The sequence below is a fragment of the Balaenoptera ricei genome, chromosome 1, assembly GCF_028023285.1.
Source record: "Balaenoptera ricei isolate mBalRic1 chromosome 1, mBalRic1.hap2, whole genome shotgun sequence".
Lineage (NCBI taxonomy): Eukaryota > Metazoa > Chordata > Mammalia > Artiodactyla > Balaenopteridae > Balaenoptera > Balaenoptera ricei.
The window spans coordinates 52543124-52562719 of NC_082639.1; the positions used below are offsets into that span (position 1 = coordinate 52543124).

At 41.6% G+C, this 19596-nt stretch overlaps 1 protein-coding gene and 1 pseudogene across 3 annotated transcripts in view; both read left to right on the top strand.

The window, feature by feature from the left end:
* The window catches only part of NFIA (nuclear factor I A), a 373912-nt gene that overhangs the window by 302681 nt on the left and 51635 nt on the right, over positions 1-19596 (top strand). For 2 of the 3 annotated variants that reach the window (XM_059923725.1, XM_059923741.1), the window contains 2 exons: positions 14289-14467; positions 16727-16892. In XM_059923725.1, coding sequence (XP_059779708.1) covers positions 14289-14467; positions 16727-16892 — 345 coding nt within the window. The remainder of the gene's footprint in view (positions 1-14288; positions 14468-16726; positions 16893-19596) is intronic. The other variant, XM_059923733.1, reaches the window with a different exon arrangement.
* Positions 3823-6704, top strand: LOC132347102 (protein phosphatase 1 regulatory subunit 14B-like; annotated as a pseudogene).

Sequence of the window (19596 nt, forward strand, 5' to 3'; positions counted from 1 at the left end):
GTATGTCATTTGAGAAGACATTACATTGTCTTTCTAACAATCAGAATTGACTTCCAGATGCAGGCATCACAGACCTAACAAGTACCACCTTTGAGGAGCACTAAAAAGAGAGTAAGAGGGCTTGTGAACACCGGGCAAGGTTAGCTCAAGTGCTGGTGCCCAGCCTAATGGGAAACGTCGTCGATGGGCTTTGAAGGAACTGGATGGTAAAGAGGAGAAGCAGCTTTTTAGCAAAGGCCCTTTACGTCCCAGTTCAGGAAATTATTAAATTCATTAGCCAGATACTTACAACCAACTATTACTGCCCAGCCAAAGGAAAAAACAGTGCCAGCAAATGTTTTAAAACTACCACTAAACAAAAGTCAGGAAGCATGTAATTAAAACTGTACCTTTATTGTATTGTAAAGCGTTTCACTGTGACATGGAAAATATTTAAAGGAGAAGGCTGTTTAGCTAATTTGTCTGCAAGTGAACTGGTATCCTAAATGAACTGTAAGGCCACCCACCGAGCAAGCCTCATAAAGGGCCGTGGCTGCTCAGCTTGGTTTTGTGTAACCGTTCAATAATTACTAGATAAATGCATAACTAAAAGCTCTATTACACTAATAATTTGTACTGAGGTAGATGTGTGGGACACCCTGCTGGGTTAATTTGTCATCCCCGCAGCAAACTTCTAAAGAGAGCTCTTCTGCAGTGGAATCTGTTAATATGTGGTCCCAAGGAGGACAGGTTAGAGCAGTAAGACCAATTGGCTCCTTAATCTGTTCAAGAGGCAAAATGCCTCCCGGGTGAGCACCGGAGAAAAGAATAGGGTGATTGGTGATTAACCACGTGGACCCAGATTTAAACTCATCTGGACAAAAGAAGCTGCTCTCCATCTCTCCATCTCTCCCTCCCTGTCTTCCACTCCCCTACCCGCCCCCCCAACCATAAATCCACACATGCAGCCACAGTGAAGGCGCAGGTTCTGAGCAAGGTTTCTTGGAAATTATGTCACTGATAAGACTTCTGGGTATCACTTATACTATAAATCACATAATCAGATAAATCCCAAGCAGGTCTTTCTGGTTTAGCTTAATATAATGTTGATTCCATGTTTAGATTCATTCTTTATTTTTCTTTTTTTCAGAGTAGAATAAAAAGTCAATATTGGGCTTCTATCTCCTCTCTATATGAAATGTTTTCTTCTGTCACACACACACACACACACACACACACACACACACACACACTTGCTGTTTTAAATATGAAGCTCACATTTAAGCTTCAGCACAGGGTTTTCAACCTCACCGATTGACAGAACCATAAATCATGTTAAAGTTAAGTGAATTACTGTAGCATGGAACTGTAGTTTTAACAATGTTTATGTAGTATCAGCTTATCATCCATGTAGGCAAAGGGGGGTGAGCACTGATATTCGAAATGGGAATGTACAGTCCTGTTAATGTGGCTGCAGGATCACGGAGAGTTACCCATTTCATGCCGCATCCTTTGTATTGTTGAAACTAGTGTATTTAACCTCTCACGTGTATGGAATGTTGTTTTTTAAAATGTATATTTCCACAGTAAATTTACATTTGCCACTTCTTAGTATTAAATGGCAGTTGCTTCCCCCAACCCCAAACAATTCATTCTTCTTATGCACAAAACACATGTGAGGAACATCAGAGTTGCCAGGTTGTATTACGGTAATAAGGGACCTATGAGGCAAATATCATGAAAGGAAATAAGCCATTTGACCTCTGAAAAATAATTCAAATGGGAGCAGCAGAGTGCAGTGAAAAGAGCATGGGCTGTAGAGTCAGCCAGAATAGAATGCAAATCCTGGCCGGCCACTTGGGATCTGCATAAGCTTGTGCCAGTCACCCATCCTCTGCTGGTCTCTTAATTTCCCACCTGTACAGAACTTTAAGGTGTTAATAGGAGGAGGAAGTGAAATGACATATGGAAAGGGCCACATATGTTATTAGTATGTTACTAAATGTTAACTGTCTCAGGGACTTCCCTGGTGGCACAGTGGTTAAGAATCCGCCTGCCAATGCAGGGGACACGGGTTCAAGCCCTGGTCCAGGAAGATCCCACATGCCGTGGAGCAACTAAGTCCGTGCGCCACAACTACTGAGCCCCTGTGCCACAACTATGGAAGCCCACGCGCCTAGAGCCCATGCTCCGCAACAAGAGAAGCCACCCCGCGCGCCTGGAGCCCGTGCTCTGCAACAAGAGAAGCCACCGCGAGGAGAAGCCCGTGCACCGCAACAAAGAGTAGCCCCTGCTCACCGCAACTTGAGAAAACAGCAACGAAGACCCAATGCAGCCAAAAATAAATAAATATATATATATATATATATTTTTTTTTAAATGTTAACTGTCTCAGATTCCCCCCGTCCCCATATCATTTTTTGCTGTCTTTCTGTGTAGTTGTCTTGAAAGGATTCTCACTTCCCTCGTTCCTCACTCCCCATCCCCAGTTCTCTCTTTTATTCTGCTCCTGTGGGTCCAGAAGGAGTGTGTGTTTCCCTTCACTAGGAGGAGCCTCATAGCCTAGAAGAGATGGGGCCTCAGGGAAGTGAGCCAGCCTGGTTACTCCATCCCATTATTCTTGTGTGGTTAGAAGAACGGGGGTGGGGGGGGGTCTCCCCAGTCAGGCAGGTGAACCCCCTTCCATGATGATTAGCCCGTAGCCATGGTGAAGACTTTGCTTTGGCTTGTCTTCATTCAGGCATGGCTCTTGCTAAAGGGATAAGCACCGGGACTTCCCTGGCGGTCCAGTGGTTAGGACTTTGCCTTCCAATGCAAGGGGTGCAGGTTTGATCCCTGGTCAGGGAGCTAAGATCCCACATGCCTCGCGGCCAAAAAACCAAAAATCATAAAACAGAAGCAGTATTGTAACAAATTCAATAAAGACTTTAAATATGGTCCACATCAAAAAAAAAAAATCTTTAAAAAAAAAAGGGAGATAAGCACACCATTGTTATTTACAAGAGTCAATTCAGCAAATAATTTTTGAGAATGTATCATCTGCCAAGCACTGTGCTAGGCCCTAATGAGCAAACCAGACAAGCCAGTCCTGCCCCTGCAACCTAGTAGAACAGAAGGACAAATAATTATTACTTGGATGAGATTCATGAGAGGGGAATTAAAGAAAGGGATAATATAGCACAGGTATTTAAAGTAATTGTGGGGATTTGGATTTATTTGTGTCAGGTTGTATGGGTCCCTTCTATTGGCATACAATACAGATTTAGAAAACCTTGGTATTGCTGAGGGATATCTCTAGATCTTCCTGAAACCTCAAATTCCTGAATACTGTAATAAGAGTTGTTGAATTGTTGCATACCCAGTAATGAACAGAAGACATGTTAATAAGCACCCTTTCAAGTGAAATATTCGTACAAGTGAAAGAACCCAGCCAGATTGCTTAATCAGCCCTCCAGTCTCCCCAAAAGAAAATAATGGATTGGTTCATGTAACCGAAAAGTCAGAGGGTTTGCAGCTTCAGGTAGAGCTGGATCCAGATGCTCAGGCAATACCTTCAGAAATCTATATCTTTATCTTTCTCAGCTCTGCTGTCCTCTGTGTGAACTTGATTCTTAGACTACATCTCCTCAGATCGTGGCACTGATGATATGAGAAGCTCCAGACTTAATCCCCACCAATGTAACAGTCCCAAGGGAAAGAGAGCAGCTCTTCCACGAGAGATCTAGGGACGGTCCTACTCCCTAGAGTAGGATGCTTATGTCTCTGATTGGCCTGGTTTGGGTCATTTGCTCACTTTTAAAATAATCTTTATGTTTAAAAAATAATGGGGTGGGGGGAGCTGCCATGGTGGACAGCCGCCCCGCAGGGGGCACAGCATTGGTGGTCCTGGCCCCCAAGCTGGACAGTGGCAGTGTCTGCTTTCACAGCCCCCCTGGGGCTGCAGGTGAGGGCCCAGTAAGGTGCCAAGGGAAGGTCATGGTTAAGTATGACCTCGAGGAGCTACGGAAGCGCCTCAACCTGGAGGAGTGGATCCTGGAGCAGCTCCCTGGCCTCTACAACTACCAGGAAGGGGAGATCCTGGAGCTGGAGATTGCTGTGGATGAACTCCTGGATGTGGAGAGTGATGAGACCCAGCTGCCGGGGTCAAGGAGCTGCTGGTGGACTGTTACAAACCCACTGAGGCCTCCGTCTCTGGCCTGCTGGACCAGATCCAGGACATGCAGAAGCCGAGCACGCCCCGGAAGAAAGGAAGGGTCCCCCACGCAAGTGAACAGTGGCTCCACAGGACGACCCCTGCCCCCCGACCTCATAGCAACAGCAATACTGGGGGGCCCTGCAGCCAGGCCTGGTGCCACGAGTGGGGGTCCCCGTGCCTCTGGCCCAGAAGTGTCTTCCTAGACATCAAAAAAAAAAAAGATAACAGGGTTTCTCATTGGTGTGGCCTGGGTTACATGTGCACCCACAGAGCTGGGGGGAGGGTATAGTCTAGGCTAATGACAGACTGAGGTCTGTCAGGGAGGGAAGGATAGTTACCCAAAGAAACATTAGAGCTCTGTTTCCAGAAGAAAGGGTCAAAGACTGCTGGGCAGCCAAAACTGAGAGCTGTCCAGCACAGGAGATAAGAGCAGCGTTGTCCTGTGTGCTGGGCAGTGGGCTTGGCTCTCCTGCCAGCCGAGTGACTTCGTGCTGCGGGTGGAGCTTGCAGAGCACAGGTCAAACGCCGGTCTTAGAAGAGTGACACTTAGTCCATGGCGGGGACCTCCAGGGCCATGAAAACAGTTGAGAACAGTTCAACTCTTGATTCCCAGTTGTCTCAGGTTGCCACATGGCACTGCATGATCCTGATTACTTTTCGTATATCTGAATTTATCCTAAAAACACAACTCTAAGAATAATAAATAGCCCAGAATCAAGCACGCTGTCTGGCACACAATATATTCTCAACACATTCATTTTAAAGGTGTGAGCCCACTGTGTACTAGGCACCTAGAATTAGAAATAATTCTAATTTTTGGGAAAATCTCTTAAATTAGTGCTATTTTACCCAATTTACAGACAAGGAAATTCAGGTTTGAAAAAGTTACACATAGACTCACATGGGGAGTGAATGATTTCAAACCCAAAATAGTTGAGCTCTAAAAACCATACAGATATATAATTTCCATTTTGCAGCAGAGGAAACTAAGGTGCATAGGAGGCTGACGCAGAGCTAGTTGATACCCAGCCTGGGGTAAAACTTTGGTACCCTGACTTCAAATGCTGGACCGATTCTTCTCCTACTTCCTCCCCTTGTGTGAAATCTACCAGCAGTAGGATAAATCCCTAAATCCTGCAGGGTGAATTCAGAAGGATACTTTGAAACCTGTGCTTTAGTAATCATGTTGCTCAGAAACAGGGGCTTGAACTGCAATGTATACCTGCCAGTTGGGGCGGGGGTAGTGGGGGGAAGGCCGTGAATCAATCATAGCTTTGTTTGTTGTGGGGTTTGTTTGTTTATCTGCTTGGTTTTGCCTTTTTTATTTTAAATGTCAGCCAGCAAAGACTCCCAAACAGTGCCGGTCCCAGGACTTGGTAGGCCTCGCATAGGCTAGAGAAACTCCACGGAGCTTACTTTTGAAATTCTCTTTTGCGGGACTGCCCTTCCAACAGGTTGTTTGAGAATTCATTCTCTGCCTGTTTCTGTTAACCTCTGTGATCATCCAATCTATGGTGGTGGTTTTTTCCTTAAATGTTTTTCTTTCATTCATCTCTTGACTTGCAGTATTGCTTGCATATTACGTAGAAGCTCAAGTTCCCTTCATGGAACTGAAGTCTTGTCAACTTTGCGTAATAACTAGTCACTCTTCATATCTCCAATAATCACAGCTGTTCTGTGGCGTTTGAATGCATTGCACATTAGCCGTCATGGCGGCTTAGGGGATTCGTGCACAAATATGATCTATTCAGAGAAGAGGTCCTGTCAGGACCCAAAGGCTGGGGCTCTATCTCACAGAGCTTGAACTGGCACATTCCCTCAGGGTTTTTAAAACTCTAAATATCACAGCCTTCCCAAAGGCACAGGCTCCTAGAGACTGAGTCCAGATATACCCTAGAACCTAATATCCCAGAAACGTTTAAAAAATAATTTCTTTTAAAAACCACATACTCCCGGGACTTCCCTGGTGGCGCAGTGGTTAAGAATCCGCCTGCGAATGCTGGGGACACGGGTTCGAGCCCTGGTCCGGGAAGATCCCATGTGCCGCGGAGCAACTAAGCCCGTGCGCCACAACTACTGAGCCTGCGCTCTAGAGCCCGTGCAGCACAACTACTGAGCCTGCGCTCTAGAGCCCGCGAGCCACAACTACTGAAGCCCATGCGCCTAGAGCCCGTGCTCTGCAACAAGAGAAGCCACCACAATAAGAAGCCTGCGCACCACAACGAAGAGTAGCCCCCACTCACCACAACTAGAGAAAGCCTGTGTGCAGCTACGAAGACCCAACGCAGCCAAAAATAAATAAATTAAAATAGATAAACTTTTTTAAAAACCCCACATACTCCCTTGTTTCATATTTTTTAGATTTCAGTGTTGTTATATATGGATCAATTGTATTGTTATTTGTAAATGTAATCCCAGAGACTGAATTTCATTGAAATTTAAAGCTAGATGAGCTTCAGCAACTGTTTAGCTCAAACTCCTCATTTTGCAGATGAAAGAACCAGAGGAGAGAGAAGTTGCCCACATTTAAAGCCAGGTAGAGACAGCAACAAAATTAAAACCCAAGTCTCTTTATCTAACTAGAAAATTTTCCTAAAAAGTACCCCAGAACTTCTAAAAAACTTTTTAAGCAGTTAACATATATTGGCTCTCGGATAAGCAGCTCCCAATAAGTAACACAGTGGGACATTTAAGGGCAATGGTAGAGATCTCCACTGTATGAGGCTATGATGAGGCCATGCTCAGAATCTGATTAGGTCAGAAGTGTACCTAGGTAGCAGGGGTCTACATGGTAAAGGGGGAGGTCAGGATGGACACTTAAGGATTATAGGTCTAAGTAAAAAATAGAGTCTAGAGGGAGATAGCCCCATAGTTCTAAGTTTCTAGGTTAAGTCTCAGAGTCTAAGATTTAAGCAAAGGTAAGGATTCAAGGTGTATTTCATCCAAAAAGAGCCTTTACAGTCATTGTTTCTATGGAATCTATGACTTTTACATCAAGGTTGCTTCTGTTGCTTTGGTTTTGCATTTTGTTGTTGATGGAACTTTTTTCAAGACCCTCATGTCATATCCATATTGATAGCTCATACTCTTTTATCAATAGTTACGCACTCATTTGTCCAAGAGACAGATAGGCAACAGGTGCCTCTTACTCCACTGTTCCCTTCCCCCTGTGTATTCTACGATTTGAACAGGTCCCTAGCACCTAGGAGCAAATTCCGATTTAGTCATTTCTCATCCCCATCCCCATCCTTACCTATAATAGTATTACAAGTAAAAGAAGCTGTTTATTGATGATCACTTAACCGTATGGTCAGGAGCTGCTCCATATGCCTTATATACATTGTCTCATTTAATCCTCAAAACAAATCTATGAGGTATAAGCCCCATTATACAGATGGCAAACTGAGAGAAGCTTGGAAACTTGAATCATAGCTGGCAAATGATAGAGCTAAAATTTAAATCCATGTCTATCTGACTCCAAAGTCCACGGTCCTTATATCACTCTACTTTTCTTCTCTTCTCTTTCCTTTCTTTTCTTTTTATTAAAGTATAGTTGATTTACAGTGTCCTGTTAGTTTCAGGTATACAGCACATTGGTTCAGTTATACATATATATACACATATATATAAAAATGTATATATATAAATATATTCTTTTTCAGATTCTTTTCCCTTATAGGTTATTACAGAATACTGAGTATAGTTCCCTGTGCTACACAGTAGGTCCTTGTTGGTTATCTACTACTTTTCTGACTCATATGTTTAATTTGACGTGATATACACATGGATGTGGGAAACCAGCACATACACAAGGCATGTTAAATAATGGTGAAAAGGGACAATCAAAGAGTGACAGTGGATAGTTCGTGGAGATACAGATGGCAAGCAGGTTGCTTTGGAAGCCTTCAAAAAAGGTGAGGCTCCAGGAGAAAGGCCAGCTGGGACAAGGATGCAGTTTGGTAGGGAAGAGGTGGAAGGAACAGTGATTGTCTGGTGCACAACTCACAAGCAGAGCGTTGCAGGTGTTTGGAGGGTGAACAGGAATTATGTGGGTCTATACCAAGGGCCATCAAACTATGGCCCACCAGTCAAATCTAGCCCTCTTCCTGTTTTTTAAAATAAAATTTTATTGGAACATGGCTACACTGATTTGTTTATGTAATATCTATGGCTGCTCCTGCGTTTAGTGGCAGAGTCAAGTAATTGCAGCAAAAACCATGAGGCCTGCAAAGCCTAAACTGTGTCCTCTATGGCCTTTACAGAAAATGTTTGCCAACCCCTGGTCTAGACTATAAACCAGGGCATTTGAGCAAGAAAGGTCTTTCAATAGCTAAAATTGATCTAAATTAAAATTTTAAAAGACCTTGGCCTGCCCCTCACCCCTCTCTCTATTTTTTTTTTTTTTTTTTGGTTAAAAACAGACCAAAAGATATTGGAATTTGATCTCTACTCTGAACCTCTACCTTAACTCAAATGGAATAGAATATATCAGTTATCTTGGAAATCTACTGTAACAGCAAGTCACTTTGTTTGGTAGCAATAATATAAAAATACTGGTGTTTTGCAAGTCATCATGTAATGTCATATATTTCTCTTATTTGACATACCCAGGTTCTTTTGCATGCCTCTCAGTGATGTTAAAGATGCGTACTATATGTTTTGAAAACCTTGGCTTGAGTCACAGGTTTGTTATTTAGAAAAGGTTCCACCTCTCAAAGGCTTGAAAACCATTGCCAATTTCTCGTTCCTTGTGTCTCTGTTAAAATAAATCCCATAACTCCAAACTTCTAGGCTTTCATAAATGGCAGGTCTGACTCATGCATGATTTATAAATTATAGCCATGGACCATTAAGATAGATTTCTCAGCTTTAGGTAGGCTATCATGGTGTTATATATTGTGGTTTTGAATTTCTGAAGAAGCAAACTGCATAGTTGTTGACAACCCAAACAAAATTCAAGTTCCGTTTGCCCTTATAGAAGGCTTTTTTTTTTAAGCACAATTTTTTTCTTCCACTTTCTGCTCCTTTTAGAGCTCTGCCTTATTAAAATCTTTACTTTTAAATACGAGTAGTCAGGAGTTCTTAATGCCACCTTGTACTTTATGGAAATGGTTATTTTTGTCTAAACATCGTACCGCTGAAGACAGATGAGTAGCTTTTTCTTCTAATGGTGCTAACAGAGTGAAACACTATGGAATCTCACCTGTTGCCACTGACAGTGTCAATTAACAGTAAGACTGAAGTTTCGCAAGTGCCAGGGTTTGGGAGTGGTCATTCATTCTGTGAGGGAAGAAGGCTGTGTGTAACGCTGTCTTAAGAGCACGCTGCACCTGAAGGAGGATTAGATTTTGTTTGCACTGCTCTCTTGACAGCTTATCTTTGGAGCCGCCTATAAAAGAGAGACTGGGATCTAAGGGCTGGTGCCGGAAAACAAAAACTAACATGAAAAGAATCCAAGTCTCTGTCCAGTCCGTGAGAGTCTGCAGTGGTTCATGGACAAGAAATAAAGGAATTAAGGCAATGTCAGGGCTAAATAGAAGAGCATATTTCAACTGTGAAATCTTGGTTTGAGAAAAAATGCAGGGGGGTTATTAGAATTCTTGGAGGTTGAGTTTGGGCAAAACTGCTGGAAATGGTGAAGAGAGGTGACTTTCTTCTATCTCTTTTTCTTTCCTAAGACTTAGAATGAAATACAAGATTCCAAACCTATCTGGCCATGCCTCCCTGGTATCATCTTCTTTGAGCTAGAAATGTGTCCATAAAGCCTCCTCCCTAGAGTGGACTCTCAGACCAAGAATCGATTGTTGGACCATATAAGTCTCTCAACATACACAATAATACAGTAATGACCTTGACCTTCTCCTTCCCCAGTCTTAATCAATTCTGCCTTAAAGAAGGAAGAATTCTTTTAAGTTAAAAATATATATTCTCAATCACATTGAATTTTAAACTTTTTCTCTTTCAAGCTAAAACCAGGAGAGTCCTTTAAATAATCGGGGCCACTGTGTGGGGTGGTGGGTGGGTGGTGTGCAAACAGGTAAACCAACCTGACTGACCTGCTTTCTTGTTTTTAAGCATCCAGTAATATGATCATTTGGCAATAAATAAGCGAGCCTACAGCTTTGGGAAATTCTGGGTCTCTGCTTCTTTAATTGTGGCTACTTTGTTCAGAATGTGTAGGCAGTGCCATTCCAGCCAAAGAAACCTGATCAAATTTCCTTCCTTCCCATCCTACTGGTGTTCTTTGTGAAAAACCCAAGCGGTTGTTTGAAACTAGTTTGGCCTCTGGTTAAAGTTTAAACTAGTAGTGAGATCCATCCAGAATGGAGTGTTTCTGACACTTTCTGCTGCTCCTGGCCTAGGGTACTAAGAGTATTAGACCCCAGAAGCAGCCAATTTTGTAGTGCCTTTTAATACACAAAATTGTATTAACATCAGCCTGGATACAGATGGATGCATTGCAATAAACTGTAACCACTTGAGAAAAGCCTTTATTGACTCTCAAGTAAATAATGCACATTTTAAAGGATCTAAATATGCATTTACATAATGTGCTATAATTTTTTATTGTGTCGACTACTCACACACACACATCCATAAGAGATGTTTTTCTCCGTCAAAAATTTGGACTCGTACCATTTTTTGTGCATTGCATTAGCACCGTGCCAGATTCACAGTGGTATTTTCTCTTCTCTAAGGCCTGAGCTGACCATCTCAAAGTACATTTAATGAATTTTGCTGATTGAATGATCTGTTGACTGATTTAACCCCGGTGACACTTTTCTAAAATAATTTGCAACTACTTGGACAAAAACTTAGGCACACTAACAACATCTAATCCAAGATAAAAGGGAGAAAGCAAGAAATAGGGAAGGAGGAAAACCAAATTTAGACATGGCTGAAATCTTAAGTCTGAGCTTTAGAGCAATGGAGGAACCCAATGCAGTCTCATCGTTCAGGAAAAGAGTGCTGCTAGCAGGTGATCCAGAGAAATGGTGGGTATTTAATAATATTTAATAGTCCTTTGTGATGTCTGTAACACAACTGTTTTCTGTTTGAAGAAATTAAAGCTCAGGATCTTGAATGATTTATATGCAGTTCCACAGTGGACTAATGGCTGAACCAGAATGTCCAAGGCACGAGAAAGTAGGGGTTGTGAAGGATGAGCCTTCGCAGTGCAGACTCAGCAGTTGTCTAATGTGAACCTACAGGCTAAATGATTTCCTGGTATTAATTAAGAATTAATTGATCCTTATAAATCAACCATTGTGGAATTAACTCCATATAGTACCGTGTGTTCTTAGGTCTATGTTAAAATAAACTCTGTGACACAAGAAAAAGGTGAATAAATTGTTTTTAGTAAAATGTAATAAAGAAACTAAGGTCTACATTTAAGTTGTTAACGATTTTCTTTTACATATTTAACAACAGCAGCAACAACAAGAGGGCAAGGATGCTTATTAACAATTAAGGGAGGGATTCCATGGTCCTGTTGAATTATTTCCTCTATCAGGTTTCTCTAACTTTTATCTGTCTAGTCTTTGCTCAAGTGAATTTTTTCCCTTGGGCAGCGTTCTCTGCTGGCCACCACGATTTCATAATCTCACGATCATGCATCACTTTCCATTGAGCACCTGAAGCATTGCCACTTTATCATTAAGGTCTGCTTCCTGGGGGCTCTTGACAATGGAGTTGCCACCTTTGTGTTTGACATGCTGTAAAAGTTGAGTGTATCATTTTGTTGTGCTCAGTACATTCCCAGCCTCATTTGGGAAATGCCACATTCCATCTCTAACTAGAAACTATTCGGTCAAATGCAGGGCACTGGGTCAAAGTTTCTTGCTACCAGCAAAGACGACCATGCCCATGCCGTATTAGATGAAAAAATTCCTTGGGTTCTTTAAAGCACAATTTGCAAAGTAAGAGATGACCAGAGCCATTTAACTTTTTAGCTGCAGATTTTAACTCAGACAGTAATGGATTCCAAGATTTACCATTCAGTGTATGAAGCCCTAAGTTTTATCAGTTTTTCTACAAGCTCCCTGGCTGTTTGCCAGGTTAAAAAAAATTTTTTTTTTAATTAATTTATTATTTATTTATTATTTATTTTTGGCTGTGTTGGGTCTTCGTTTCTGTACGAGGGCTTTCTCTAGTTGCGGCGAACGGAGGCCGCTCTTCATCGCGGTGCGCAGGCCTCTCACTATCGCGGCCTCTCTTGTTGCGGAGCACAGGCTCCAGACGCGCAGGCTCAGTAATTGTGGCTCATTGGCCCAGTTGCTCCGCGGCATGTGGGATCTTCCCAGACCAGGGCTCGAACCCGTGTCTCCTGCATTGGCAGGCAGATTCTCAACCACTGCGCCACCAGGGAGGCCCAAAAAATTTTTTTTAAGTTTATATTTATTTGTATGGTTACTTTATTAATTTCTGTACCACTCATATATTCAATCTTTCATTGTACCATCAACAAATATTTACTGAGTGCCAGACATTGTTCGGGGGATATGACAGTGAATCATTAAATGGATGGAAAAGCTATTTACTAATATGGAGAAGAGAGAAGAGCCAGTGTGAGGGGTGGAAGGTGACAAGAATTCTAGTTCGAATGGGTTATGTTCAAGATGCCCTCAATTATATGATTGAAGACAAAACTTTGTATTGTCTCAGTGTTGTATCCCAAGCCCGTAGTAGGAGCCTTGGAATATTTTTGGATAGATTAAAGGTTGCATGAATGAAAGGATCCCATCAGGTCATCTGCAACGTATGGACTGGACCCTTGTTTCCACTCCAAACCCCTATTTCTACTCTTTAAAAACTACAGATGCCATTCTGAACCTCAGAGTCCTAGCCACTCCAATTATTAGTCAGAAAATGCCCCAGTCCTACAGATACGGTAGGGAACAAAAAACCCGTGTCCAGGGATCAACAGAGATGCATCCTTTTTTGACAGATGGGATGGTGGTAGAAAGTGTGGCCAGTCTCGCTTAGTTGCTCTTCAGTTTTATGAGTCACCCTCAATATTAGGAAAGTCTTACTTTCCAAATATTTGGGTATTCCTTTGTTTTCTCTTTGCAGGGCCTCCTTGAGTTTAAAGATTTAAACTGCAAAAAGTAAAGGAAAAATAAATACTCTCATCTGCTTTTACTTGGCAGTTGTTTTTCTGGCCCTCATTGGGGAGTGAGAGCCTCCGTCTCGGCGTTACTTGGTTTGAGTGTCTTCAGCCCTTCCCATGTGCTGTTCTTACCCTTCAGCAGGCTTCATGAATCACCCTTCCACTTCAAGGGCAAAAGTCTTCCCAGGAAAAATTATTAAACACCTCACATACGTTTTTTAAATCTAATGTAATCTTCTTCCTGTATCAGTGAAACTCAGCAGGGTTCAAATATAAGGGAGTGATGGTTGTCTGAGCCTTTCATCAGTTTGTATGAGCAGAGGGCCAACAGTTTAGCAGGGGTCACTGCCTACCTACTCAGCCTGTGGGTTCCCCTGCTATAACTAACATCTATGCGTTTCTGAGTTTGGCTTTGAAATGGCCAAAAAAAAAAGGCAACATAAACCTTCTATGTAAAGTGAGGCACCCAAATTGCATGGGTTCATTAAGTGATCATTTACTACAGACTTCAAAAAATTTCATCCTGAATTAGTCCCTAGAAATTTCCTTGAAAGGAGTATAAGAGCTTTAACAATGAATTATTGTCTATGGAAATCTCAGCATGAAAGGGGATCCATATGTGCAAACTAGAATTTGTCATATGTAATGTCAGTTAAATCAGGTCTAATCTACCAAATACATTTTTTATTGCCTGCTTCATTAAAAAGGCTCTTAAGGTAATGAATAATCTTCAGCTTCACCAAGGATTATTAATGCCTTTATAACTCATGTCCACTGAAAATAGAAAGACAGCTTGAAACTCTACCCTAATCTAGCCTCCATGTTTGTCTTAGAGCTTTAAGGAAGAAAATCTATCAGACCTCTCCAGTGTTAAGTGCTGTCACACGAGCAGTTACTAGGAATTGGGTCAGGAGAAGAAATTTTAAAAGGAAGTTGAATCCAGTTTAAAAGCTGTGGCAAAACAAGTCTTTCTCTTATTAACTCTGATGTTTTCTTTTCCTACAGCAAGTCCACATGCGACACCATCAACTCTTCATTTTCCAACATCACCCATCATCCAGCAGCCTGGGCCTTACTTCTCCCACCCAGCCATCCGCTATCACCCTCAGGAGACGCTGAAAGAGTTTGTCCAACTTGTCTGCCCTGATGCTGGTCAGCAGGCTGGACAGGTGGGGTTCCTCAATGTAAGGAAACTTCTTTTTTTTTTTTTCAATTTCTTTAGAAATATTAACCGAATGTAAAAATAACAAGGGAAGACCTTATGACCATGTGACGTTGTGCTCTGATGTCGTGTTGACTGACTGCAGGCAAATGTCATATTTATTCTAGATTGTGGGAAAGTTAACTTACTCTAAGAGGGATTGGCCAGGGTTTAAAAACAGTGTTTGTGTTAACTTCGCAACTGTCAAGTTTATGGATATAAATCATCTCAAGGGTGAACTGTATAACCTTCTAAGGTCTGTGGGCAGATAATTCCACCTCATGCATACTAACCCAAGGGCTCACGCAGTTAACAAAATAGAAAGACCAAATAATTTTAAATAATGATTTTGGGTGGTAGGGAGAGGTAGGGGGAGAAGGGGGCACAGATGTTTCAGATCAACTAAGTTGATATTTTTAAAAAATAGTCCTCTAACACTTTACATCAAGTTGACCAGTACTTGAACTCAAGATTCTAGAAGTAGTTTATTATAGTTTGTTATTTCTGCAAGTAGTTATCTTTCCCACTTATCTTTGTATAAAGCTAAATAGTATTCAGTAGTTTCGAATGGAGGTTTTCATTTTTTCTCAAATAAACCAAATCACAATTTGAAACAATATTCCTAATGTAAAAGTGATTTTTTTAAATCACAAATTTTATTTCAAATATAGAACCAAATGTTTGCAATGGATAGCTATATCCCAAGGCCAATAATAATAACAATGAATTGGAAATAATGACCAGCATAAAGCCAAATGCGATTTTCCTTTTCTCCTAATAACTGTAATGAAGCCACAGATGAGCCATAATTATTATTGCCTAATTTAGAATATTATATCACACCACCCTACCACCGATTTTCTTCCCTCGAAGAAATACCTGATTCTGCATATCTGAGTTAGAACAGGCAGCTTTGACTAATGTCTGGTGATGTGTTAGCAGATACATTTCTGTCTAGACAACAAATCAATATGGACCCTTTTTTCTTTTTGCTTGTGTATTCATTTGCTTGGCTTATTCTGAAGCATTCACTTATGGACTTTTAGCCCACTCAGAAATGACACACAGGCAAGTTTGTTGGCAAGAAAGCACAACATTCTGACTGTCAGATGAGATTGTCTTTGAGGAACAATACTAAATATATAAGTGAATGTTGATGAGGCAGTGAGACTTCCTCTGCAGAATTACTAAGCTTAAACTTAAAAGCCTGGGACAGCAACTGAATTTTGATTCAGGACTAGAGCCTAAATAGGAGCTATTATTGTTGGTTGAATAGTGTCACTGAAGACCAGAGGTAGAAAGGCCACTTGGGAAACCATGGAAAACTGAAGTGATCACCAGCATCAAGCATCTGACTTTTAAAATGTCTAACTTTTTTTTAATAGTCCTGACATCATCCCATATAACTGTCAAATGACCAATTTTGCATTTTGATCAAAATTTTATAGGGTTTAAGGCAGGTCCTTCATGGGACTGTTTTGAAAAACTCAGAAATAAATGGATTTTATTGCTTTCTTCAGAAGGAAACTTTTCTTTTGTTAAAGAGCTGTTACTTGGTTGTTCTAACATCAGGCAGCCAGATAAATATGACTCTTATGGCATATGCTTATATAATTTAAATCAAAATTAGAAGTGATATTTTTCCTTAGCAGAATTTTGACAGCTGAATTCTAAAGTTTCTGTGCCTGATGTTATACAATATGTGAAAGAAATTTTTTATGTTCACTTAACATATTTATTAAATGTTATATAATATCAACTTTGAAGAGTGAAAATAAAATATCTTTTTAATCTTAAATGCATATTTAGGAAACTTTGTTAGATCTGTATAAATAGACGTGATGGAATAATTCCACAACCTATAAAACACTTATATATTAAATCAATATTTAATATCATGAGAATGATGATGAAAGTCACAGTTAATACAGAATCAAAACATCCCAAGCAAAAGTTGGCAGGTCATTTTCTAGAATCAGATCCAAAGAAGGTCAAAGTAGTTCAAGAGGTAAGTTTAGGATACATGGAGCATGTGTGCCTAAGACTGTACTTTTGTGGAATGCCTTAAGAACAACCCACAGCTCTTCATCCATATGCTCTTATGGAAGAATTCAAGTAGCTAGAATACTTAGTAATTTACATGAAAGGTGCCTAAGGAATCTTTTGTTTTCCGAAGCGGCTAATGGTTCTATCTGTGTCTTCTTTCTCCTGTGCGTGTTTTGTTTGGTTCCCACCCTGGCAGCCCAACGGGAGTAGCCAAGGCAAAGTGCACAACCCATTCCTCCCCACCCCCATGTTGCCACCGCCGCCGCCACCACCGATGGCCAGGCCTGTGCCTCTGCCGGTGCCAGACACAAAGCCTCCGACCACGTCCGCGGAAGGAGGTGCAGCGTCCCCCACCTCACCAAGTAAGTATGGCTGAGATGCGGCGCCGGTCGCCCGTCAGGCTCTGCGCACGTGAATGCACACCTACGCCTGGCCCCTCACTGCATAGGCTTCAGTGAAAGGCACGATCCCCAGCGATGGCTGTAGCATGAGTTTGCAGAACCAAGACCAGATCAGAGCAAATAGCACTCTAGGGTGCTACCAACCACATCAGGTGTGGAAATGACTAGTGTTTGGGTGGATGAAATGGTGTAACTATGTGCCAAGGACTGAAGTCAAGATATTAAGTATTAAATTTTGCCTATTATTTGAGTGGCTTTGAATGCTAGCCTCATGATCATCAAACAGCATCTGCTTTTATGGATTCTTATTAGCAAAAAGTTCCTCATGCTTCTGTAGAGACCTGCCTTCCAGTAACTTACAATGCAAGAGAAATGCATTTGATGAGGTACCAAGGTTAATGCAACTCATCCATCAAATAGAAAAAATGTTTAGATCAAAGTAACCAATTCAAAGGTGTGTACGTTGAACATTCACGAAGAATAAGAGCCTGGCAGAAGGTCAGAGCCAGTAGCCATGGCAGTTGCATGGCTAGGCTTGGCAGAGGGAGGAGATGGAAGGTGAAACTGGAAGGAAAGAGAAAAGAAATCTTGGCTTGTCTCTGAACAGTATGGGAACATGTGATCAGACAATATAGGATTTCAAAACCTTTTGGAATAATGGGAATCATTACTTGATGAATTAGGGAGAACAGCTCTCCTGATATTTTAAAGATGACAGGGAATGGAAGTAGCTTAAACACATAAATTTGGCTTCTCTTAGTCCCTGAAACAATGACCAAAAGAGTGACAGCTGGAGGCAGAGTTCCCAGGTGATGGATGGACTACCTGACCTTGACGGGGGTGTGATGACCACCTTCTCTAAAGCTTTACAGAGAGATCAAAGCACAGGAAAGAATGGGAGCTGTGACAGTGCCCCTAAGGAGAGGAGGTCTTCAAGGAGGTGAGGCTGAATGCAAGGAATCTACTGAGGAAAAGATGAGCGTAGACCACGAAAGAAGTGTTAAGATCAAGAACTTGAGCAGCAGTTATAGAAGTTGAATGGAGGAGAGCACAGGAAGAAACGTCTTATAGACATAAGCTTTGGGATTGGACAACCACTTGGATGAATATAGTGAAGGATGATTCAGACTTCTCAGTACTGGGGATATGATGGTATTGAGTACAGGAGGGAAGGAGCCAAAGAGAAAAAATGAGCCTCTGTTGACACTGTGTTCATTGGATTTAATTTTGGTGACACTGAATCCAAAATGTCTAGAGTCCCTTATGGGCGTGGATGAGCTTTAGGCTATCTAGTACATATTCCCTTTGATAATACATGTAGCAGTGAGTGGCCCTGTGCGTGGATTCTGGTTTCATAGCAAAAAGATTGAGAGTCCAGGGACAATTCTGGGGAGGCTTACCTCTCTTGGTAAGAGGTGGTTCAACACTTTTCAACAAAGGAGAAAACTCTTGAGTGTCCAGTGACATAGGAAGCAAACTAGACTTGCTCTAAGCATCTTGGAAGCTCAGCTTAGAAAAGAAGCTTCTGAGAAGCAGAAGCTCATAGGCCTGTCCTGCTAATTGTGTATTCATGTAACATCTTCAGAGGAGTCAGAGAAATAATCATCTCCAAACTCTATTTAGACCTAGTCACTGGGGATGTTGACTTACACATTGGCAGCCATGTGCTTAAACTGTGCTCTGTACATGCCTCTGGGTACCACTTTTCTGTTCATCTTCTCTCTGTATGTTCAGGACATTGGCAGAGCCCTCAAAAAGCTTTGTTTAATGTTCTTTTTATTCTGTGTAGACATATCCTCACCTCCACCATCAATGTCTCATGCATCTGTAGTGCATTTTCCGGTAATGGGGATGGGGCTTTTCTGAGGCACTGTGGACGAGTGGAAATACCCTGGGCAGCTAGCTATTGAAGTCTAAAGGATAGGGGCTCAAACCATCACTTTTCACATTGCTAGCTCTGTTTCTCTTCCAATCCCAGTTTCCTCATCTGTAGAATGTGGGTGATAATACCTAGCTGGTTATGTGAAATCAGCCATGATAAGCACTACCACCAAATAAATTGGAGCATTTTATTATCTGCCAAAACTCTTACCTAGTGGAAGCCTCCAGGCTTGGCTAATGAAAAACTATGCCTGTAGGACATGTAGAAGCTACTCAATCCCTCAGTCAGGTTGATACCTTTGGGTCCATTCCCTGGACTCCACTCCATGGATTGGATCTAATGCCTTGTATAAAAAGATACCCATGGTCCTCTTGTGCCCAGCCTCAAGCATTCTTTCAACATGATGGGAAGAAGTGTGGAGGGGGTCTGGACAGATCCGGTTCATGTGGTTGCATGTTCATTAGCACAGTGTTTAGAGATTTTTGGAAAGAGAATATCAGGAAAGGGGACCCAAAGTTTGATATTTACATAATAATTTGAAACTTACTTTTTGAATCCTAGGATTCTAGGAATATAGACAAAACAAAGTGTTCTACTGATGGCATAGAAGGGTTTCTATCATCATAAATCTTAGCCTTTTTGGTCTTTTCTGGGGTTTGCTGAATTCACAGTCATATGTTGTTTCACAGCAATTATCACCTGACCATCTTCTACTTTATTATTAAGACAGTGATATTCTGGGAAATCTGTAATTTATAGCATAAGAGAAGCCTCTCAAGTTAA